Here is a 24,459-nt window from a genome sequence, read left to right on the forward strand (position 1 = left end):
TTAGTAAACCAAAATAACGAATGTTTTTGCAAAACGTTTTTATTTAGTGTCGACGAAATAGATGTAAAACGTCGGGCTGCATTCGGTATCCAGTGGCAAAGCATTAATTTTAAAATGACTGGTGAAACGTAATGGTGTCGCAACTTTTTTACCTGAAACCTGAAGACGTTATAGGTTCGCCGCATCTTAACTACGGGGACACGGTGGTTTTCTAGGTAAGAACGGAAAACAATATTGTCTTTTAGTCGGAAACCTGATTTATAGGTAAAAAGGATTCAAATATACCTTTTGGCGTCGGGAATTTGGAAAGCAGAAAACCATGATTAGTGCGAAAGATGTCAAACTATAGACTAATATTTTCATAATAAGCGTTCATTAATTTACCAGGATAAATAAAAAGACCTTCAATATCCCGGTCTAAAACGCCCGGATATTTAATAGCAAATATATTGCGTTACGGTAATACTCTAAAATTGTAACTTGTTGTTACAACTATAAATAAGTGGGTAATAAAAATAATTTGAACCGTACAAACTAGACCCCTGCATGTTTACGTATTTCCATCATTTATCTCAATACGAACACTCCAGCCAAAACAATACGCTATCCTCCATTCGAACAAAGTCCAGTAAATACCGCGGTTATATAAACAAACCTTTAAAAGGTCGTATTGCCTTATATCTTGCGCGAAGCACAGAGCCGGGTCATTGTCCAAACACAATCGTTATTTTATCACCGAATTTAGGATGACGACATGATGCATAACGCTGTTTTTACCTTTCGCCTGAATTTCGTTTAATCAATGACGAAAGAATTTAGCAAGAAAAATACACGACGATCATTTGAGAGGCTGATTTTCGTCTATAGGCTTCTGGTTTACGTTACGTAATAAATTGAAGAGCCGAAAACCCAATATGCTTTCGAATTTGAAACTTAAAACATACTTATCAAGTACATAAAAATGTACTGTTTTTGCTGCAAAGGTCACATTTTGTAATGATTCGCGATTCCACCTTAAGCAACAAAATTTATCGTGTATTGCAAAAATTATCGTGTATTGTATTCTAGAAAAATATTGAGCATTGCTACTTGCCGTTCTATATGTTGAGTTTAGCAAACCTTACGAAAGCGAGCATATATTTACCGACGACGAAAGAGAATGTAAAACGTTTATATGCGTGAGAAATGTATAAAATCATAAAAATGTAAAACCTGAATGAAAAGCAAGATAAAGGCACCAGAAGCGAGATAGAAAATAAGACCGAGGTTAATTTAAAAAAAAAATGAAAAACAAAATACAATCAACAAAAATAAACGAAGGTGTCACTCACAGAAGACGTATACCCATTAACGGAAACGTTAAACTAGGATTTCTTAAACTTTTTAACACGGACCCTCTAACAACTTTATTTGGTTAAAAGCGTGGGGTCGACATGGAATTTTCCGAAATGACGCCATAATATGACGTTATACAACAAGCAGACTTCGGAAAGCTGTTGTTTTCAGTCCAACAAATGTGAAAAAACTGAAATGAAGTCAAATTACATTTAACGAGAAGTCACCAATGCGTTTTGTTTATTTAAACTCTCTTTTTTTATGTTGAAAATAGATTTTAAATAGTCTTTCATTGACTTCTGGAACTAGTCAACGTACCCCAAAGGGTCCATGGACCTCTCAGTTTAAGAAATCCTGCGCTAAACAGGCAAAATTTATTTGCCAATAAATACTTGTCCAGTTCACGCATCGAAATCGCGCTTTCGACAAAAGCTGTTAACGTCACTTCTTTCCTTTGTTCACACTCCGAAAGAAACTCTTTTTGGCCGCGTCCACCTTTACCTCAAGTTCCAAGACCAAGCGACGGAGGGATTCGTTTTCCTTGGTCAGTTGGTAGACTTGATCGTTCAGCCAGTCCCGCTTGCATTTCATCTTTTTCCTGGACTCCTTACAGGCGGCGTTGTTTCGCGATCTTTTTAGCGCGTGCCACGGTGATTTTTCTGCTACGGGAGATTTTGATGTGGACGGAATGTCAGCTGTGAGGTCGACTATCTCGCTGCGAGGCGAAGCGACGTTTTGGGTTTGGATTTTGGCTGGTTGAGTCGCCGATGACGCGGCAGTGTACGGATTGTGTTCCGTATACACCTAAATGCGGAAAGCTATTCATAATTTTAAAAGCTATTTCATAAGACTTTTTTTGATACTTAAGCAGTGAAGTGGCTGGGTAACTTGCTTGTTCGATTTAACGAATTCGCGACTTTTCCGGCAAAAAGTACGGCCGTCCGACCCGCTATAAAATATTTTTATTATCACAGTCAACTAAGATAAATTGATTTTCACGTAATTTTGTCAAAATTTCCTAAAAGTTTTGAACGTTAAGCTACTACATCCAGTTGTTAGTTTACTATACTTAACAAATTTCCCAAGAAAGGAATAAATCACATCGCAAAACTATGGTTCAAATGCCTATTCAGTATAGTATCAGATTACCATCAGTCAGACGAGCACCGATAGCTCCGCTCGGGTATTTTATTGCCAATATTGTGCGACATGACATCCCTATTTCCATGTTAGCATCCTATACAAAGGCTTTAAAAGCGTTTAAATTGTCAAGCAATAAAAATGTAGGAAAATGTTTTTGGGTCTGGCGGACAGTGCCACTGACAATGATCGACTCCGCAGATACGTAAACACGATAAAACATGATGTATTGTACTTTATACTATAAATGCCATTAAATTAAATGATGAGAAACCGACAAAAGGTAAGGTTGACAAGCAATAAAAAGCAACAAGTGCTTGCCCTAAAGCCGTATTTTCTGTAATACCGCATGTGGCCTGTTAGTCATACACTCATAAATCATTATTTTTTAAATGATTTTTTGTAAATGCACTAGAGATACAGAATACCAATGAGCAGTAAACAACTAAACATAACAATAAAAAGTGCCAGATTACGAACCGTGGCTTAGCCTTAGCCTACCTGTGGCTGTGGAAAAAGGAAATCCTCTAAACAAAATTCAACAAACTGCGTGTTTTGATGCATCGCGTCTGCGCAGCTCGATAAACCAGAAGTGGAAATTTTGCCTTGGTTAAGCTTAGCGTGATTTGATCTTTGGAATTGGTCAGTGGGTTTGCTGTTGTGCAAATCTTGAAACTCTGTATTAAAAAACTTTCGTAGCGTTTTTGCATATTATTAAAATACAGCAATATTTTGCTAAAAATATTTCGTATACAGCAATTCAGCAGCTACACATTATACCTTGTCTTAAGTATGCTGTACTTTCCATAAATTGCCCTTGCAGAGGTGCCTCCACTTCAATGTAACTGTTGGTCCCGGTTACTTGAGGTAATTCCCCGTGTAAAAACTCACTTCTAAGTCTTGTGGTCGAACAGCTTGCATCATCAAAAGTTTGCATTTGTTGGGGAGAAAATGCGCTGAAATAACTCTCGGTAAACGGAGTTTGCATAGGGGAACTAAACTGATCGTCACATTTTAAGGCTTCAATTGCCTTTTGCAGCGATGATCTACGCCTTTTCATAGTCTAATATTAGCAAAAGCAGATCTACAGTAACTTTTACAGACTTAAAACAAGTTAAACTTTTACAAACATATAACTGAAAAAGCAGTAATTGGTTTTAAATTGATATCTCTATAATAGGAATAAAATATTGGAACCTATCTAAAAACTAATCTCTTTTTTTCAAGTAGTTAAATATACAGCATAGCTATCGATGTCTATTTGCAACTATCAAATGAAACACTATTCTGCCTCACGTTCAGAACTGTTGCATCATAAAGCGGATGGTATTGCTCAACAATTAACAAAAAACAAAGTTTTATTACAACAGAGAAAACGGTTTTAACTTAGAGTTTCAATATTTTGTTAATATGAACCAACGTCGTTAAGGATACTAAACTAAACTTGATTTTCTAACTTCTGTCAAATCTTTTTTCGTTTTTTCGAAACTAGCACGTGGTAATTCCCGACATGTGGTTACGCTAAATACTACATTTAGGAGAAATAAAACGTTAAATGATGCAATGGTCGTGGGACGCCGGAGCTATTACTGTACTTGCAACCAAAGTTTTAAGGCTAATCTCCTAGGCGTAAGCATATCAACAAACAAAAATCGCTATTCCTCAATAATTTCGCTTGAAGAACAAGCATGACACGATAGATTTAACTACGAGGCAACTTTTCCGCTGAGTTTTGTGGTTGGAAATTCTCGTTCTCAATACAGAATATAGAAAATTCGGTAATATCCAAAGTTAACCTATTGAGTCAGCACGTTTTCAAAAACAGGATGAGTGTTTGAGAATCCGGTCTAACGCTATAATGCCGATAGTTATTTCTGCAAAGCTGCGATAATCGTAGTTGCGAAACTTGTTTATTCTGTTTCGAAATTTAAAGTAGAATTTATTTCAATACCATATAGTTCTCTACGACTAGTCGACTACCTAACTTTTCTGTTGTGTATAACGTAATGCTAGCAGCAGATTCAACCAATCCGAAGGTATGGACGCCACAAATGATTCTGCAAAACATCTTTAGTTTCGCCAAATTCAAACATTACGTCATGTCAGAAACTTGTATGTGTTTAAGTGGCGATAGAGTGGCGCAATACATTTGTGCAGGTTTTAGCTTAGCGGGGTTTAAGCGGATTATGTACGGATATTGTTTTTTTACGGAGTGTACCCGGGGTGGCATAAAAAGTTACCTTGAATAAAAACTGGCCACAAAACCACTACACCTATATGTTTTAACGATTCTGTGTTTTTGATTTAAAAGCGCCGATTTTAGTGCAGAGTTGGCAAATAGATAACCCATCACCCAAAAATAAAAATGCACCAAAATTATTGAATTGCTTAGGCTATAATACAATTCAGGCATTTTTTTCGATAGATGATAAATACAGAGGTAAATGTTTCCTAGGTAAGTTAGCGATTAACTAAGTTCGTAAATTTGTAACACTATTTTATAAAAAAAATCTTACTGAAAATCAAAAGCTCGTGTTTTTTGTACAGGCACTTATTTACTGTCACGTTTTCCGTTATGATTTTTTTCAATTTTACGTGCAGGTCGTGATTGTTTTTTTTTTCTGTGGCTCTGTTTGCCATTTATCGGTACATGTGTCACGATTGTGAACATTTCGACGTTATTCACCCTAGATTTGTTTTCTGATCCCACGAATAGTAGCCAAAAAACCTCACTTTGAAGTACATTTTTTACAGTTTTATTTGAAACTTCGATTTTTGCCAAGTAGTACATCGCGAAAAGGCCATTGCAAGATTATGTACATAAACCACATACGAATAAAACGTGAAAGCAATGCTATATTATGTTTATAGCAGGGTTTTCGTTTTTGTAATTTTTAGGACGTTTTTTTTTTGTTTTATAAAACTTGCAATGACACAAAAAACGCTGTACACACGCAAAACAATCAATCGTTAGTTTGTTCCAACACAAAATTCCTGATAAAAACAGGACCAGCTTTTTGAGGCGTAAAGGCCAATGTTCGCACAGAAGCGAAAAAGAGAAGAAACGATCAGTTATCAATGCAAAGATATGAACTTCAGCAGAAAGATAGGGGAACGAAGAGATAAATAGCTATAAAAATTGAAACTTTACTACAATTTTACTAGTAATTGTCAAACAAACGTGCGTGTCAAATAACAGTAACCAACAATTGCCGTTGAAACGTTATTGAAATACCCAAAAATGCATGATACCAATTTATCAAGCAATCGCCGTGTGAAGAGTCGGAGCCAAGAGAAAAAACATAAGCAAAGTAGTTGCTTTTACTTTCTCCATAATCTTAATTTGCGGCGGGTTTCTTGCCGGTCATACGCTGGAGAAGGGTCTCCCGCGTCTTCTTGACTTCGACCTCGAGATTTGCAATCATCTTTCTCAGGTCAACGTTTTCGGTCGCGAGGCGCTCGACTTTTTCCTCAGCTTCCATCTGTTGGGTCTTCTTCTTTTTACGCGACACTTTGCAGGCGGCGTTGTTGCGCGTTCGCTTACGCGTGTAAGAAGGGGTGCGGGTCATTTCCGGAAAGGTCATTGTTGAGGTGGACGGCGCCTCGCTGGTCAAGTCTATGGTTTCCGCTTGGGCCTCGTCGTTTAATTCTTCCTGGATGTCAGAAATTTCGACGGTGGACTCAACCACGATGCAGGTGACATTGTTGGATGTCAGTACCTGGATATGCAGAGGTTAATTAAAATACTGCTAGCCATCTTTAATAAAAAAAACATAAAAATGCAGTTGCCTATACTAAAACATTCATACACATATCTGTATTTAAAACATATTGACTGTGACTTATTTTGTGTTAGTTGTTTCAAGTTTAACGTGTGTTGTACTAAATAATTTAAAATGTCCAATATATATTAAATCACTAATAAAAGTTGTTTGACAAAAATGGAATGCGAATAGTTACCTCTTGTTGTGGAACATGGAGGTTATTGAGCAGGGAATCAATGAGCAAGGTCTGCTGAGGCGCGGAGGTACTTTCTGATATTGTGTAGCTGTCAGAAACAGCGGCGGCGGTGGTGGTGGAGCAGGTCTCCTCGTTGGTGGTGCTCACAACACTGTTGTTGTTGCTGTTAGTGTTCGCTTCACTTTGCGATTCTAGAATGTAAGTAAAATGAGTTAGTAAAGGCTGACAACCTATCGCTAACAAAATCAAAACAGTTAACAGCATTCCAAGACAGCACATGCACACATATAATATCGGTATAGGTTTTTGTTATATTAAGGGTTATATTAACAATAATTTACCAGCTTCTGAGCATCCAACGGCGGCAAAGGTCTCCTGCAGCAGGGCTTCAATGTCGACTTCATAGTTCTGATGAGCCGTAGCGTCTTCAGATGCAGATCTTGCCCGATTTGTGTCACTGTGCATTGCAGCCTGTGACAGATCGCTTGGCCAGGAAATGTTTCTATGTCTCGCCACAGAGGAACTGGGCCCTTCAAATTGGGAATAAGAAGGGGAGGGATGGAGTAGGTATTCACTACCGTCTGTGAACGGAGTCGAGATCGGGGAATCTTGAAGATCAGTGTCTTCTATTCCAGTGTTACCCAGAACTTCAATAGCCATGCTGAGAGAAGTCTGTCTTCCCATGCAGGGAGCAACGTCAAGGTTCTTGTTGATTGGGAAAGAGGAAAAGTTTTGCTGGGAAGCAGCAGGGAGGGGAGACATGTGGAGGTCCTCCAACTCACTGTAGGGAGATGGCGCCCAGGAGCCACTGTACATGCGGGTCCGGTCAGAGTCTGTTTTCTTTCTCTCCGATACAGAGTTCAGATCGTTAATGTTGCCATTGTTCGGGATAAAAGAGCAAGCCAGGTCGTCAGGGGTGTTCCAGTCCATGTCAGAGTTGTGAAAGTTATCATCTGTTAATATGCAAAAAATTCTTAAAATACATCGAACTTGTGTAACATCATAAGTTAAAGTGAAATATCAAGACAAGTAAAATAAAAAAAGCAAACTGTCAAAACGATTAATTTGTTACACTTATTAGTTAATAGGCAACTCATTATTTAAAGATTGATTTCATGATTACCTGGCATGGCGTTACCCACAATACTGGGTAAAAAGGGGTAAGTGTCCCCCAAGGGGTCCATCCGGTCCTGGATGGGGGAAGTCGGGTTGAGGGGACTTCCCTGCCCCATAGCGACGTCGCTCTTCAACATTGTAGGTGTTGGCGTGACGCGAGATGCGCTGAGCATTGGATTTCGATGCAACCATTCTGAAATGACAAGTGTGGATTATTATAAATAGGCGCATAAATTATGCAAACAGTAACAAGATGTATTCGATGTAAGTAGGGAGAAAGCAACAAATTTAAAACCAAACAACGCAAACTCGTCACGTACCTCAAAAAATCAAAGAGGCTTAAACAACAACAGAGTCAGTCACGCGTGCCTAAGTCGTTATTTAAAGGAAAAAGAGATGTACCAGCAGCGGCGTGCGGTATCCTCTCGTCAATCATGTTTCGTATTTGTCGATTTTGCTACGCAAAGTGTCAGCGAGTCGCTTCCCTTTAGTCCGACTTCGCTGGTTCTCCACAGCAAGTGCCAACAATTAAGGACCCGCGTCCGTATTTATACACACGGGAATCGATCACGTGGGTTCTCTCGTTTCTTGGCACCCCCCCTTTTTTCTCGCCTGTTTCTCTCGCTTGCGATCCGGCCCGGGCATGCCCGCTGAAGCACGTGACTGTGACGTAAAAGGCGACAACGCGGCGCTTTTGGACAAAACAAGTCGGGAGAGTACCGAAAAGTAAAACACCACAACGCTTAAACACTTATTGCAACAAATTTCAGGATATTTCAAAGATTTCCAAAAACTTCGTTTTTAACAACCAAGCAAATGAGAAAATGTCTAGGAAAAGTGATTTGATTAGTAATCACATGATTCGATTTAAATTACTTCCCTAAATCACATTTTTTTAAAATCATAATATTAATATAAAAATTCAACATTTTTTTACTTCACACAATTAACCAAAAATATCCAACCGAACTCAAAATAGCTTGTCACTGCCAGTGCAAAAAAACAGCGCAAAAATTCTTTCTAAATGCCGACGGAAAGACTTGCCGGTTTGGACGGGAGAAACGGGTCGAAACCTGTTTGCGCAGGTTCAAACTCACACCCACGAAACGCCCCGGCCGGCGTCGCCGCTCCTGGTTACACCACAACAATCAAGTGTTGCGCAATAACCGGCGTATGACGCGCAATATCAATCGCTCCTCAAAAGGCGGGAACCATTGGCGTTTGGCGCCTAAATACCACGCGATATGCACACGCAAAGCTTGCAGTCGGGGGTTTCTACGGAACCCTGGCGTTGCAGCGTCATTGCAAAAAAAACACAAAAATACATATGCGTGGTATGATTTAAGTTTTTTTCGATCTTAATTGTAAAATTTCAATCCTTTTTACTACCACAACAAACAAATATACTGGGCTGTTTGTTAATACATCGACGATCACGGTACAACGTGTGCTATCGTACTGCACTCTTTAAAAATGTAGATTATAAAGTTTGCAGTGGTTGCGTGAAGGCAAAAAAGTATTATCTAGTTTTAAAAAATGTGCTTTATTTTCAGAGTTTAAATAGAATACTAAATCAAACCATCTAAAGTTTCCCGTCTACCCGCGCCTAAATTCATGACAAAACTACTTTTCAAAGGCTATAAGCATTTGCACGAGTCATTTAAACAACTACTGACATTTTTAATATCCTTAAATTTAAATAACTTTATTAGAAAACCACCTTTAAATTGGGCTTTGTTGGCAGGTGGAACAAAGGAAACAAAAGTTCGATATTTAGAAAAAATAAATTCTCGAATTTAAACCGGTTTACACTATGGGGTAACTGTAACAAGCAGTTCCTTTAAAATCGTTAAATGGAGAAGCGCATAATTGTACAAGTTACGAAATGGACACTTAAAAAAAAAACGAGACCTGCTTTGTAGCCAACCAATGTTTGAAAAGCTCACCTGAATTAATTACTTAGCCTTTCGGCTGTTTAACGACCCGGTGAGGGAGGTTTGGTAAACTTCAGCGACGCCTAGGCGCACTGAAGTCTCATCATTTTCTTCGAATAGCAACAGCGATAATTACAGCAAATGTTTTGATGGGACTTAGGCTTAGTGTTATTCATACAGTGGCAGCGCCAACCCATCGAATAAAACCAAGATTTTGAGATTGAAACGTCGTCCGAAAAGTCGTTAATAGTTTTTGTAAAAATGGGCTCGTAAGTAAAACCGGAAATGGTGCTGGTTGAGACTGAAAACTGGTCAACGGTAGTGCAGCGAATCATCGAAAAACTGTCAAAAGCCTTGGGGAACCGTCTTTGGGAACACAGAGCTTAGCGACTTGGTAGGACTGGCCACGTAGGAATTTTGCGGCAAAGGGGACTTTCTCAGTACAACAACAACAACAGCAAAGTCTAACAAGTTAATATACTCTTATGTAGCTGAAAAATCATTTAATGAGATGTATTAAAAGCCGTATAAAACACAAAGGCTGTGTACCTTGAAACCAACAAAGGGTAGTATAGCAATAACAAAACAGACCCTAGGTAACTTCTCGGCGCTGGTCTAGAATCCTACCACAGTTATGAAATCAACGCACAAAATTGAGTTAGGTTGCCGGTTATTGGGTGTGGGTGGGTCAAGTATTATTATATTCTTTATTTAATAATAATACTTGACCCACCTTAACCCAAACGCTTGTGGTAGGATTCTAGACCAGGGCCAACTTGTCGCCTATTGGCAATTATCAGCGTCTAGTTAAACATTAACTGTAACCGTAGCTTTGTAAAAATAGAATACCTCTGTTTGCTAGTACATTAAACTGCTAACTGTAAACTGCCAAGTGCTAACTACAACTTTTACTTTTGAAAACGTTACAATTCCAATTTCCTAGTAGCTTCGACTGTTACCCACTCGCCGACAACCAGGCGCAATGTGACCTCACAAAAGACACGCCGGTTAAAGGGAAAGCAAATGGATGATGCAAGACTACGCAACGCGTGACGTCACGAAATCACGAGACAGCGAGCAAAACGACTTTAAAACGACCGCTGCTACAAGGACACGTTTTAATAACCGTACAAATCACTATCTCTATTTTTATTACAATACAGTGCTTCTGCAGTTAACGGAATTTAACAAATGCTTTACACAACATTTTAAATTAAAAAACGGAAGTGTGGTTTCTTTTCAGTTTCCACAAAAACGTTTTCTAATTTTAAAGACAACTGAGGCAATTTAAGAAACGCAGTTAACCCACCCGGGTGTGGAATTTGCTAAATATAAACAAACACAAATTATGTAGGAATTCATCGCTCAAATCCAAGAAATTAAATAAAACCGTACAACTTACTTAATGCGTAGACATACTATCAATTGCGGTTACAAAAACCCTCGCGCAACTATTGTGTTATGCTCGACCCAAAACTACAAATCGTAAAACGTTAAGCAAACGTTTGTCGAACGAAGTGCTTCAGCGCTCGTGATGTCATGGAAAATTCCGCAGCAATAACAACAAGATGGCGGCACCGCTTCAAATGTGCAAGTCATGCTGCCGAATCGATAAACCACTGCGCGTAGCGAGTAACACGGTTCAATGAACAAAAAACGAAGCATACCGCAGCAATCAAAAATTAACATCGCTGTAAACCTGCTAAAACCAGTTTGAACAAGCAATTTTCAGCACAAGTCCAAATATGCTGCAATAAAAGGCTCCGATAATTGAAATTGCTGCGTTCCAAAATACAGTCAAACCCTACAGATCGACCCAAAACTTAAAACAACAACTGACCATAACAACAACAACAAATGGTAAAGCGTTAGCATTCCCAATTAAGTACCGCTAACATCAATAACAAAAATTATTGTTTTCAATGCAGTCAAATGATTGTGAAACAATATAAATGTCAGCTGTAACCAAACGTTTTATTTGCAGCAAAAATACAACGCTTTGATATAGGCAAACTGTAAAGTTATGACATTAGCCCACAAACGCTGTAAATGCTAGAAGTGTTATTATTCCGTTGGAATCTAACATGCTTAAATAATAGGGGTACATGTAACTAGTGATAGCTATTTACCTGTTGTTGTGAAAGTTTCAACACAGTCAAAATAAGAAATTTCGGATGAAGTCTGGTTCAATGAAGAATAAATTTCGTTCTCTGAAAAAGTGTTACAAACGTACATTGACAATGTATCCTGTTTGTAACTTACCATTAATTTAGATTTAGGCTAGATATAGAAAAGGTTAACTTACCACCGTTGATTTGCTGAGAAGAAATTGTTTTCCTTGTGTGAATCCTTTTGTAGAAATTCGGGATCACTTTGAAAGGTCTTTACACCTGATACAGTTGGCAAAGGTCACCAACTCTCTTGAGCTAGCAACCGAAGTAAACTTAAATACGTTTCGATCTGGGTTAGTACCGCAGATCGATGAAGCTTCAAAATCTTTTAACAGCTTTTTAGCTGATGTACCTCTATAGCAGTATTTTCGCATGTACTGGCAAATTCGCAATGAAGATCCGTAGCGTAAATTGTGGCAGGGTTTTCTAGCGTTGTGGTATTGCGCCACGGTTGCGCAACACTATTTAGCCGTCGGTTGGGGATCTCCCTAGGTCAAAAGCTATTCCCCATTGGCCGGTTTTGTCACGTGGGGTGGCGAACCAATCGGAAGCCAGAAGGCTGAAAGAGCTCGGGGCTAAATGTTTTCCCAGTTCACGAATCGTGTTGGCAACGGTTACATCGAAACCAGACAAAGTACTGACCGTGCCTTTTTCGTGATACCGAATTCCGGCAAACGTTCTATTTTTGACGCAAACGTGTACAAATGTGTGTGCGGTTACCGGGACACCATAGTACGATCTAACCTTTCGTTAAATTACGGCGTATACCGATCGCTATTTTAAGAATAAATCACATTCTTTTTATTAAAGACAAGGTACTAGCTGTAACCTGTAAATGTACTTTTCAAATTCCAATTATACTTTGCTTGACTAAATAGACTTCCAATTATACCTTATTTGACTCGACTTTCAATTATGCCTCCTTGACTAGCTAACCGTTTTAACTAATCAATATTTTTGTTGGGTACTGCAAAAAACTATTACATCAAAACAAAAATATAAATAATTGATTGGCGTAGCTACACCAAAACTATGAGAATTTAACCATGTTTTCTTTATGTTTGATTCTGTTTGTCAAAAAAGTTAGAAATGGAAACTTTTAAAGGCCAACAAGAAACTACCTTGTTTTTTAAAATACGTCATTTCATGTTTGGTGAACGATAATGGTTAATTATCCCTGACATTTTGAAGTGTGGCCTAAAAATTATGCTCAGTCCCCAATTGATAATGTAGGAAAATACATCAAAACCAATAAGCCATTTTTAATAATTCACAACTTTTGTTGTAAGGAGTGATAGGTTTATCCTTCCTTTTTTAACCTCAACACAAACATATAATATGTACAACAACTTTTATGTTGGCAGAATGATGGCTGGTCTCGCATTATATGTGAGTGTTGTAATGAATTAAGTCAGTGTCTCGGATTAAGTCAATGTTTTTAAATTGCCTTCCTAATACGTTGGGGAAAATGTGTGGCTAGTTTGGCAAATGACTTGGATTTGGTCTTAGGCAAAATACTTAACTTCTAAAAGTGTTTTTTTAATTGAAAACATGTTCTTTAATGAGTAATTAAACTCACTTTTTACACATCAAAAGCTTTGGCTATCTGTTTCGTTTGCAAAATATTGCTTGTAATTGGGTACTTTATTTTAATGCCAAAGACTTCATTTGAAATCGACTTACTATGGCAATGACAGGAGTTGTATTTTTAAATGCTTTTGTACAACAGTTTACAACAGTAGTAAAATGAGCATACCAATCATTGCATTGCTCTAATGAACTAAACATGCTACATGGCCTGTAAAATTTCAGACATAAAAATTGCTACTTTTAGTTATTACTAAAGTAACAGTAGCACATTAATTGTTTCTAACAAAATAGCAGGTGATTTTATTCTACATATAATGTAAATACAAAAATGCACTAAACAATTGCACACAAGCATATAGCTGTCAAACAGAATTTAGCAGGTCTGTGTGGCACCGTATTTATGCATGAACATACAAAACAATATCTCCATAAACATTATATAGTAAAAGTAATGTCAGTAAATAAGTTCATAGTGATAGGTATAAATAAAAACAAAAATCTATAGTAGGTTAAATGGCATTTCAAGTAAAAGCATCATGATTGGACATCTGTCTCACCTAACAAATATGGGAGTATAAGTTTGGTTCAACACTTAATATATATATTTTCTTTCAAAATTTCCCTTTATAATATAGCATTAAACTTCCATTGATGGATTTGACCCTTTTCCAGCTTTTATCAACTTATCTTCTTGTTTCATCTTTGCCTTTTCAGTTCTTGTGTGCCACACTAAAACTTCTGAACAGTTATTGGCTTTCGCCTCCATTTCATGAATGGACAAATGCAAGCCAGTCAAAAAATCAGACTCTAAATAGCCTCTTGGCACATGATTTGAGAATTTCGCATCTGGATATTGAAACAGCAACTTTGTATGCACCGTGAAACCTGCCATATCAATTGGAAATGGTCTTTCTGGTTTCCAGGCTGTGTACCATGACAAAACTTTGCCATTTTTACAAGCTCCTGGGCCCTCAAATTTTAGACCTCCTGATAGACCAACAGGCCATACTGACGCCAACTTTGTAGTCCGTATTTCTTTAAACATTTGTAGAGAGTAGGTATTGTCATCATCCATAAAATAAAGGTACGCATCTGTTTGTGAGGAAATATGTTTTCGAATCCAATCCAGCCCAGTATTCCTCTGCGCTACACCTCTGGGTAGAAGCCAGTTGGGGTCTTTATCTTTTAATTTAAAATTCTGCTCTGTTTTTGCATTGAGGTGAGTATATTTCACTCCACAATTTTTCAAAAATCGTGTAACCAGGTCTGTTTGGTGATCTGAATCCTCAACCACTATCCAATGGAAGTTTTTAAGGTGCAGTAAAGTTTGGGAAAGTCTGGTTAAATCAGCCTTTTGTGTCCATCGTGCATATGTAGGTGTGATGGCGTAAATATAAGGCGTTTTAGGATCAAAACCCACATACCCAAACTTTGGATTGTCATGTTGATTAGTCAGCTGCTGTGATAAATCTTTCACATTTTTCGCTTCTTTCTTCGAGCAGTTACATCTCCAGTTAACCAGAGCATACAAGCCAATGATCGACAAATTTAGAGTCAATAACAACCGTATGCTATATATTGGTACAATACGCATGGGATTGCAACGAAAAAACTAGCAACATACAAGTGCAATCTGATTAATATTGACCTATCCCACAAACGTTTTCTAAAATCGTACACTAGAAGAGGGCGATAGGCAGTAAAGTTTGTTATAATTCGAAGGGTACGCTAAAAACTTTTTAAGAAGTACCAATTTAATTGTTGACCTATAATAGTGATACCGAAGGTTAAGCCAACTGCGTTGGTCATTTATTTTTTCACCATTGTTATTTTTATGTTAAATCTCTATGTTACTCTCCATAGAGGGGATTTCCAATTTATAAAACTTGTTTTTATTTTGATTAAAGAAGTTGTTGTATGTAAGTAAAGTGCACGAAACGGCATATTTTTAATACCTCTTCCTTATAAACATTGCACATCAGCATAAGCACAAATAAATATATTATCGGGCCAACGATCTAATCACCATGACAAGCTTTTTGAAGAGAGCGGGAAAACCTGCTTTGGCTTATTGCAAAACAGTTGGATTAAAATCTCCTGGCGTTTTGTTCTTTCCAGGATTCATGTCGAACATGAACGGCGGTAAAGCTTTGGCTTTAGAAGAATGGTGCAGGCAAGTTTACAGTAAACCCCAAATTTGATATACGATTTTTTGTTAAACCTGTGGGCATGACACATACATTTTAAACCTAATTTTGAATTATATGTTGTGTGGTTAAAATATATATTAATGTGATAATCACTAAAGACAGATTTTGAAAAAGTTCTATGTTGTTTGCCTACCTACAGAAGTGTTTCTTTATTTTGCTTTATGTGGCTATCCCAATCACATAATATTATTTCAAGTTTCAATCATTAGCCCTGTCTTTCAACGAGATCTCACGGGTGCACGACCGAAAAAATCAGGGTGACTGGGCCAACAAAAGTAAAAAAAGTCCACCTTGGGTGCACTTGATAATTTTCTGACTCACTCTTCATTACATACATTGCACTGTCAACCTATGCCGCTGCCATGGACAAAAAAACAAAAAACTTTCTCATGCCATTCTTTCCACAGTGACAGAATATAAAAGCAGTTGCAGTCAATCACAAGGACAATCATGTTTTTTTTTGTCAATTCAATAAGTCTAACATTAAATACAAAACTTGTGAGCACAAATAAACATAAAAAGGGATTTAGGCTTGCATAGTTCGATCACAAATATTTTACTACATAACTTATTTAAATTTATTTTTGTTAGATCTAATGATAGACAATTCACCCGGTTTGATTACTCTGCCCTTGGCCTATCTCAAGGGAAGGATCCAAAATTTGTGGACTGGGTTGAGGATGCCTGTGATGTGTTCAAAGAACTAACAGAAGGCCCACAGGTAAAGTTGGAATGATATTTAGATTCCACTTAGAATGCTTGATTTTTCGAGGCTGGTTGAATTGAAGGATGATGACTATTTGTGTTCAAACCTAACAAACGCTTTTCAGCATTGTTGCAAACAAGTCATTCCAAAGTTACTAAAGTCAAAGTCAAGCTATTTACAAAATAATTTAATTCCAATGTAGGTCCATTTATATAAATAACTTGTTAAAGTCATGAATTACCCAAGTTAATTTCAAGTCTAAGTCAATGACAAGCCAAATTATTGGCATCAAAAATAAATGTCAATTATTCCAATTAGAAATATTTATCTTTTTTTTCTAGCAAAATTTTGATTAGAAAAAAACTAAAACGAAACCAATGCGAGCAAAATCTCATGTTGAAAATTTGCGTAAATATTCTCATTTTTTTATGAAAATTGCTTTTCATTTAAACACTTGATATTGAACTCCAATGCGAAATATTTGTCCTAATGACTTGAGTCAGTGATTTTCTCCACAATACACGAGTCAAGGCAAAAATAGAGACTTGTATGAATGACTTTAGTCAGGTCATTTTCTGTAAAATAAGTGGACTTAGGTTAAGACATTGAAGTTACTACAACACTGATTTGTACAATTTTACATGTTGGTCTTATATTTTTATGATAAACTTAAAACATTTTAGTTTACTTGTCTTGTTCTTCTTACAATTTAAACTATTATGTAGTTTGTATAGAATATCGATCCTATTACTTACCATAGCATGATACACTCCCTGCAAAATTGTTACATATGTCCTATCAATGTAATATAAAATTGTTTTAGGTGCTAGTGGGATCCAGCATGGGAGCGTATGTAATGCTGCACGTCGGAAATCGTTATCCGGACCGTGTCGTGGGCATGGTGGGCGTCGCTCCTTCGTTTTTTCGCTCCATTCGCTTTTTCAAAGTAACGCCACCTGGCGGATTCATTATGCCGCCAGACTATACGCCAGATGGCGCTCCCGGTCTCCCGGGTACATTCGCGGACGGCGTTGCCGACTATGACCTTTTTCCTTTGCCTGATTCGCAATACGACCTTCGCTGTAAAATGCACGTAATACACGGAATGCGCGACGACATAGTTTCGTACACCGATACGGTGAAATTCGTCCATCATCATATCGCTAATTGCAAGCACGACGTCAAAATAACTTTGTGCAAAAACGGTCTGCACAGAATGTCCGAACCCGAAGACATTGATCTAATTCTTAACGTCGTACAAAGGGTTGTTGCTGGTTAAATCCATTAAATCACTGTCAAGAAACTTGCTTTTATACCTGCAAAGGATATTTATATTATACACGTTGTCAGTAATCGACTCCAACGTAAATATTTGGTTGTTTAATTTGTTGTAGAGCAAACTACTATTTTAATCGTTCGATGTAATGGCCATGGCCCCCCAAAATTTATAAATATTTTACTCTTAATAATTTGTTTTGTAGCATTTATGAGCAGTACCACAAAAGTCGATCACAGGCATGCCACACCTTCATTTGTCATGCATTGTTACGTCACAAACGATATAGTTAATATAACGTTTGCTATACCATAATGTAGTTTTACTACTCTTAGACAGTTTTTGCTCTTTGACTGTTTTTTGAGTATTGCGTTAACACTCCAGTCAGTTGCTGCTCGAAACGGTTTGCTAGCATTGTTATTTGTGTTCGTTGCGGCAGTTAATACAATGACAAAAGCTTAACAAAAAATTCCAACTTTTTGCCCCCCCCCCCGAAAAATTTTCGGCTGCCTACGTCACTGTGTAATGTTGCAATATTAAATCTGAATACGTTGATGTTGAAACAGAGATGTCCGAAATTCTATTCCGCTATTGATACCCGATATTTTGGACAAAGAGTATCGCGATCCGATACAAAATGACGTCATTCCTATGCTCAAACAAGCAGATTAGGTGAATTAAAATGTTGAGTTGTATTTTTGGTTTGTTTTTGGGCCAACATTTGCTTTCGTGTTTAGAAGTTTAGTTACCTTTACTTGTTAACCTATTTTTTTTGACAAATTTGCCTATCGTCGTAGAAATCTCTGGTTGCACCGCAAATCGTGGCTTAAAATTCTATATTAATTAGTTATCGGATCGGCACCGATACCACCCTATTATCGTAGCACTCATACTAACACTATGTATCGGATCCGGATCCGTTTAATACAGGGGTTCTTAAACTGGGGTCCATGGTTCCCCTGGGGGTTTTAGGGGGTCCATGAAAGCCTAATTAAAAAACTAGTGTATACTTAAAGTAATTATAATGTTTAAAAAAAAACACTTTAGTTAAAAATTAAACGGTTTTGCACTGATTGTATAGTTAGACTCCATTTAACTTTCACATTTTTCGGACCGAAATAACAGAGTCATGAAGTCTATTTATTTTGTGACGTCATTTTGGAGCATTTCTTGTCTACCGGGGTCCATGCAAAGCAAAAAAAAGTTACGGGTCCGCGGTAAAAAAAGTTTAAGAACCCCTGGTTTAATAGGTAATAATTAGGCCGCGAAACTACTTACGATAATAAATTTATCTTAATATTAAGTAATATATTAAAAGCAACATGTTTCTCGCTTAAGGTATATTATAGGATCTCTGTGCAATCCTGAATTTAGGAAATTGTTTATGTTTGTTAACACCGCTTGACACTTAAAAAGATGAAAAAGTGAATTGTGGAAACTTTAAAAGAATATATGCACGTCTTTACATCGGTGTATAATAATTTTTTATAATTGTTTAGTTGCCTATTTTTATTTTAGTTCATCCAGCCCACGAGGGTTCGGTTCCATAATTTCTTTCAACCCACGTGTGTTGTCGATTTTTCCTTCTGTTTCCTTCTGTGCCGCTGCCCTGATATTCCTTATTAAACTTAGTTATTTTGATTTGTTTATTCTAACCAACGGAAGGTGTTACTTATATAAACGATAAAAAGCTTACAGACAACTATAGTGTCACAATACTCATAGGTACACCTAGAATTAGGCGAAATATTAACAGTAATAGGCTTCTTCGCCATTTATATTGGTCTTTGTCGTTCAAACCACTGCCATTGCGTAACCACAATGCGTTCCAATATTTCTTGTAATGAAATAAATCATAGAGTTACGAAAAATCAACTGGGGTATTACCAAAGAACACAATATTTATTTTTTAGTTTTTTTTTGCTGAATCATGAAGTCAATGTTTTATGCTGCATGATATTCATGTTAAAGATAAGTATCATTTAATTTTTAGTTGCAAAACAAAAATACCTTACAATTTGTGTATTTGATACGAACCCCGTACCTCTATTCCTCATTAAAAATTAAAACTAAATTGTTCAATTCGATTTAGAGACGATGATACCAAACCTAATCGCATTAACAAAGCTTATTCAATTAGATTAAAATAAAAAACAATAAATAAATATTTCGCGGAGTTATGTAAGTTGAATATTAGATGCTGAACTCAAGTATAGTTATTTAAAGCACGTATCTTCTTATTCGTAATGGTAAAAGAGTGGTAGCTCAGACTTTGTGTATTTCATATTTAATACACACCGTACCGCTATACCTCAGTAGGCCAAAAGAAAACCGAATTGTTTGCAATTGGATTTAGAGTCGATACAAAACCTAATCGGATTAACAAAGCTAATTAAGACACGAACTGTTGCACGGCATTCCACGGCTAGACAAATCCCCACTCGAGGCGCAATATATCCTTTCGATTATCGCAGCATGCGCTGTCCAAACACATTTGTATATTGAGTGGTATCAGGGTATCAATTGAGCCTAATACAAGCTTCCCTATAAGCCGCACTATCGGTCCCATACGCGTGTCTGGGCCGTACTTGTATGTTTATTCAGGATTTGACGGTCTCTGTTGCTCGCGTGCCATTTAAGACGTTTTTATGCTATAGTAAGATTTAAAACTTTTTGACCGTGTGGACTGGTGTAAAACTAAAATTTTTCGCGGCCGGCCTTCAAACTACAAAAAGTGTTTAGTAATGAATTTTTTTCACAAATTAAGAACCTTGAGCTAGTTTTGCCTCAAAAAGTTCTAAAAGTACGCATTGAGACTAGTTACCTCACAGAAAAACAATAATGTTATATAAAAAGTACGAACGCTAGGTCGACATCTGTTAAAGTTAAAGTATGAACCTTCGGACGTGTAAAAAAATCCTCGCGGACCTGTGGTTGTCGACCAATGGTTTAAAAAGTCTTAAATTAAATAATTTTTAAAAACAAAACGAGGAGTGATGGGTTGGGCGCACAACCAAAATGCTCACCTAACTTGTCGAGCTCTAAAAATAATTCACTCCAAATCGTAATAACAGACAAAAAAACTTAATGTTTTGCAGTGTGTTTGATACATTTGGTATTGTTAGTATCCTTGACTTTTGTAATTTAAAATGCAAGCAGTGCACTACGCAAAACCATGAGCCCAGTGAAACATAGCTATATTTAACATGTTGTTTTTTGATACAATTCGGAAACCAGTTTGTAATATTTTAGCCGCATGACCCGGTTGCGCTACCGACTGGGTATCGAAACAACATGCGGTTTTCGTATCTTTTGCTGCTAACCAACTAGACAAAATCACTTGGTGTTTTTTGCATTGGATGACTGTTTTTGGTTCGAGTTTGACTAACTTAAACGTTTTCTCATGCAGTTTTTGTGCGGTTTTTGTCTGCAGTGAGGGTACAACAACCCTTATTTGGTCCAAATAATTTTGGTCCCCAAAGGTAGCATAGACGTGGAAAACGGCTTCTAAAGATAGCATGTAGAATGCCTAAAAATAATGCCAGGCCCTATTAAAAGTGACCAGGTAAACCAATGTTCCTCAACCTTTGGGTCGCGACCCCAAACTTGGTGCCGTTTGATTTGGTTGGGTCGTCGACTTCAGTACTTTATATGGTTGGATTTATTGAAAAAAATTCAAAACTTCAAGAAAATTCGCCAGCAATACATAGACGTAGCCAACATTAATAAAATTTAAGTTGATTCATGTTTTTTGTGTTTTGTTCACTTTTAGCTTACAAAAGTTAAGTCAAGAGAACTGGGTCGTCGAAGTTCCTGTTATACCAACGCCTGTATATAACGGCCTTGGTTATACTGGCACTTATTATTTAGGTGGCTGCAAGAGAATGTTGAACAGCATCATGGTAAACCGAAAAAGAGTTAAAAAAGTGTTCTCAAAAAGCTAACCTGTCGCATTTTGAAGCTCAAAACAGCAGATAAACCTTTCAAGGCAGCTGAAAATCATTGCACCCATAAAATTCAGGCTACGAGATCTTACCAACCTTGTGTATTGCCGCGCCGCAAGGTGGCGGCACACTTACGAGGCCCATTCGGATTATGCTGTCGATGCCGGGCCGCCATATGGCCGAGGTCGCGGCAGACAATAACCGGCAATCTTTTATGCTACGTCTGTCGCTTCTTCGCTCAAGCAAGCCGCTCGGCATTCGCGTGCTTCCAAGACGCCCCGCGCTGAAGCAACAGAAGCCCAACACCGCACGCGCGCGCAATCGCGTTTTCTCGCAAATTTAATTCCGCCCCTTTACACCCCCCCTCCGTTTCCACTTCACCGACTTGTTGTTTGGCTTTTTTGCTGCGCGTCGACGCCAAACGTCACCTTTTCAATGCGTTTGTTTTGTAGTATTCGTATTAAATATACATGTCTGTGTGTGGACACAGTAAACTCCGCACGGATTTGTAACGTAGCTTGGCAATAAATTACAAATTCAAAACAATCGAGTGGATTGACATCATCTTGATAAAGACGTTTCGATCGAAGTTTGTATCTTTTTGGCTTTGTAATTCATTTTAAAGCTAGAGATATAGCTTTATTTGAAAGAAAAGTACAATTCACATTAAAACACACTTTGAGTTGAACTAGTGTGGCTGGCGACTCCAAAACGTTGTTAGTGTGGGCAATAGTTTGGAAAGACCTCTGTAAGAAAATATCATTGTGCACAATAATCAATGTTTTTTGTGTTAATTGACCCTTTAATTTTTTACTCGCTGTATATAAATTCCCCTACTGAGATTTAATATATTACGATCAATATTGTGTTTGTAGTATTGTAAACTACATTACGCCTCTTTGTTCATATTGCAGATGAAAGAATGAAAGAGTTAGTTGTACGCTGATGTTTTGGTATGTTGAGAGCATGTAATTGCAACGAACAAATTAATTACTGCAGCAAACCATTACGTCTACGTTGACACCAAGTTGGGCCAATAACAAAGCTAGCAAACGAGCAAGAAAATACTTTCTAGGACCACTCTTGAAAACCATATAAACCACAGAACCGTAAAACAAAATCTATGATTTACTTACACAAAAATGTTTTACATGCATAGTAATTGTAAGTGCAAGGATGCTATATACGCATTGGTTAGGACCCTTGCCTTTTAAAAAAAAAATTCCTTGAAATTATATACAATTTGAGGTGTCATATGCTTATCCGTTTGTTTTGCTGTAGCAATCTTGATTCGGCGAATCGTTACAAGTAGTTTTTCGTGTTCTATAAAGGTGAGAGGGCGAGATACCAGATTGACTTTCGCTGTTCCACTTGGCGTGTAATTGATTGTGGTCAGGTTAGCGCCGATCCACGGGTTTTGGGGCAAGCGCGACCGTGTAGGGACCGTGTAAACTTTACCACACGTCATTTGCCAGTGATTAACCGCGCTAAGTAATCCCGGAACGGCCAGCGCTCCCAAGTCGAAAAGCGGCTCGCCGGTGCATTCGGCTTACACAGGGGATTGGCAACCTTTTTGGAAGCCGGGAACTGCTTTTAAACCATTTTGTATCAATTTTAGAGCACCGTGTTCTGTGGATCTTAGTTTAAAATATGTAGAGTTACGGTAACTTCAATGATAGACTCCGTAGCAACTAAGAAACGGTATAAACTAGAGTTAGATAAGGTCTGAAGAGGAGGACATCTTAACACCAAATAAACTTCATCACAAATGTGTTGCTTATTTTTTATTAGACAACACAACAAACTATTTGCAGTCGTAAATGCGAACCGCCTACATCCTAAGGCCATACCATTGAGAAAAAATATGTTATTCTTACTTCGCCCTGTTTATATTTTACCGATTGCGAACCGTAAGGTCATTTTTATCAATAATAATATACGATATAGGCCATCATACACAAAATACACGTTTGCTGCAACTCATAGATTTCAAACGACCACAAATGTCCGCAGACAAATCAGCAACAATTACATAGTATAACGTTCGCTTTTAAACCAAACATAATCAAAGCAATTTTCTCAACCTTAAATAAATTGATCCTTGCCACATCTATGCATTATTATCGTAACTAGTGGTCATGGGTTTTCTCAAGAAATTCTGAAACTTTCAGGCCATAAAATTCAAGAGATAAACTTTCGTGTCACATCTTGACATCTACTCGACGAAAAACTGCGGAATACTCGTTACGCGTCATATAGAATCTATTAAACAAACATATCGTGAATGTCTACTTCAAACCTTCTAAGAAACACCCAAAAAAACTAACGAAGGTCACGTTCAAAAACACCATTTGGATATCAATGTGAAAGAACTGTTTTTTTGCGTACAAAAAAGGCTCAACAAATGGTATAGTCGCGCATCCGGCGGCCACCATTTTGGTCCGCGGCCAATTCAGGCGCGCGCGCTCGATCGCTTAACAATTGCCGGGGAAGAAGAACATAAGCGAGCGGCGCGATTCACATAACGCCATAACGCGATTTTCCTCCAACATCGCTTTCTACGCCCTGGCGGCACGTACAGGCAAAAAACGGCGGATGCGCCATAGAAATTCGCGTGACATCGGGCTAATTAATACGCAGCGCCTTGGCGGGCCCAAACCCTCTGGCTCTGATTTCACGCCGGGCTCCGGGGCGGGGCATTTGGGGCGTCCTGGCCGCGCGCGCCGCCGCCGCCGAGATGGCGACATATGGGCGCGCGTATAGGCGACTCAAGCGCGCATTAATTATACATGAAAAATATCGACTGGCCGCCGCTGCGAAATGAGATGCGACCAGCGCCCGCCTGTGCTCCATCTTATGCCGCATTTAGTATTTTTCTTGGGAGATTTCTTGCCGTTTTGCTGCAACTGCTTGACGATTTTGTGCTTGGTGTATGCCCGGCGGAATTCGGCTTCCGGCCACTACACTTTCTGGTGTTCTTGAGCAGTTTTCATCCCCAAAGTAGAGTTTGCCGCGTTCTTTCAATTTTTTCGCGTTTTCTTTGCAAATGCAATTTTCGGTGACCCAGAAAAATGGTA

The 24,459-nt window shown here is 38.0% G+C and overlaps 3 protein-coding genes across 3 annotated transcripts; 1 reads left to right on the forward strand and 2 right to left on the reverse strand.

Annotated features, from left to right (window-relative positions):
• Positions 1 to 5,215: 5,215 nt before the first annotated feature.
• Positions 5,216 to 9,458, reverse strand: LOC146145546 (uncharacterized). Its single transcript, XM_083390608.1, has 5 exons — positions 7,954 to 9,458; positions 7,559 to 7,744; positions 6,777 to 7,388; positions 6,400 to 6,626; positions 5,216 to 6,209 (listed from the first exon to the last, which is right to left on the reverse strand). The coding sequence occupies exons 1-5, from the start codon at positions 7,985 to 7,987 to the stop codon at positions 5,814 to 5,816; spliced, it is 1,455 nt and encodes a 484-aa protein (XP_083246734.1). The 5' UTR covers positions 7,988 to 9,458; the 3' UTR covers positions 5,216 to 5,813.
• Positions 9,459 to 13,348: 3,890 nt separating this feature from the next.
• Positions 13,349 to 15,053, reverse strand: LOC146145547 (galactosylgalactosylxylosylprotein 3-beta-glucuronosyltransferase 3-like). Its single transcript, XM_083389510.1, has one exon. It carries the CDS (start codon positions 14,838 to 14,840, stop codon positions 13,884 to 13,886), a length of 957 nt encoding a protein of 318 aa, XP_083245636.1. The 5' UTR covers positions 14,841 to 15,053; the 3' UTR covers positions 13,349 to 13,883.
• Positions 15,054 to 15,184: 131 nt separating this feature from the next.
• Positions 15,185 to 18,564, forward strand: LOC146145548 (palmitoyl-protein thioesterase ABHD10, mitochondrial-like). Its single transcript, XM_083390000.1, has 3 exons — positions 15,185 to 15,419; positions 16,048 to 16,177; positions 16,986 to 18,564. The coding sequence occupies exons 1-3, from the start codon at positions 15,274 to 15,276 to the stop codon at positions 17,439 to 17,441; spliced, it is 732 nt and encodes a 243-aa protein (XP_083246126.1). The 5' UTR covers positions 15,185 to 15,273; the 3' UTR covers positions 17,442 to 18,564.
• Positions 18,565 to 24,459: the final 5,895 nt, after the last annotated feature.

This window comes from Ascidiella aspersa, chromosome 5 (assembly GCF_963924565.1).
Source record: "Ascidiella aspersa chromosome 5, kaAscAspe10.2, whole genome shotgun sequence".
NCBI classification, from domain to species: domain Eukaryota; kingdom Metazoa; phylum Chordata; class Ascidiacea; order Phlebobranchia; family Ascidiidae; genus Ascidiella; species Ascidiella aspersa.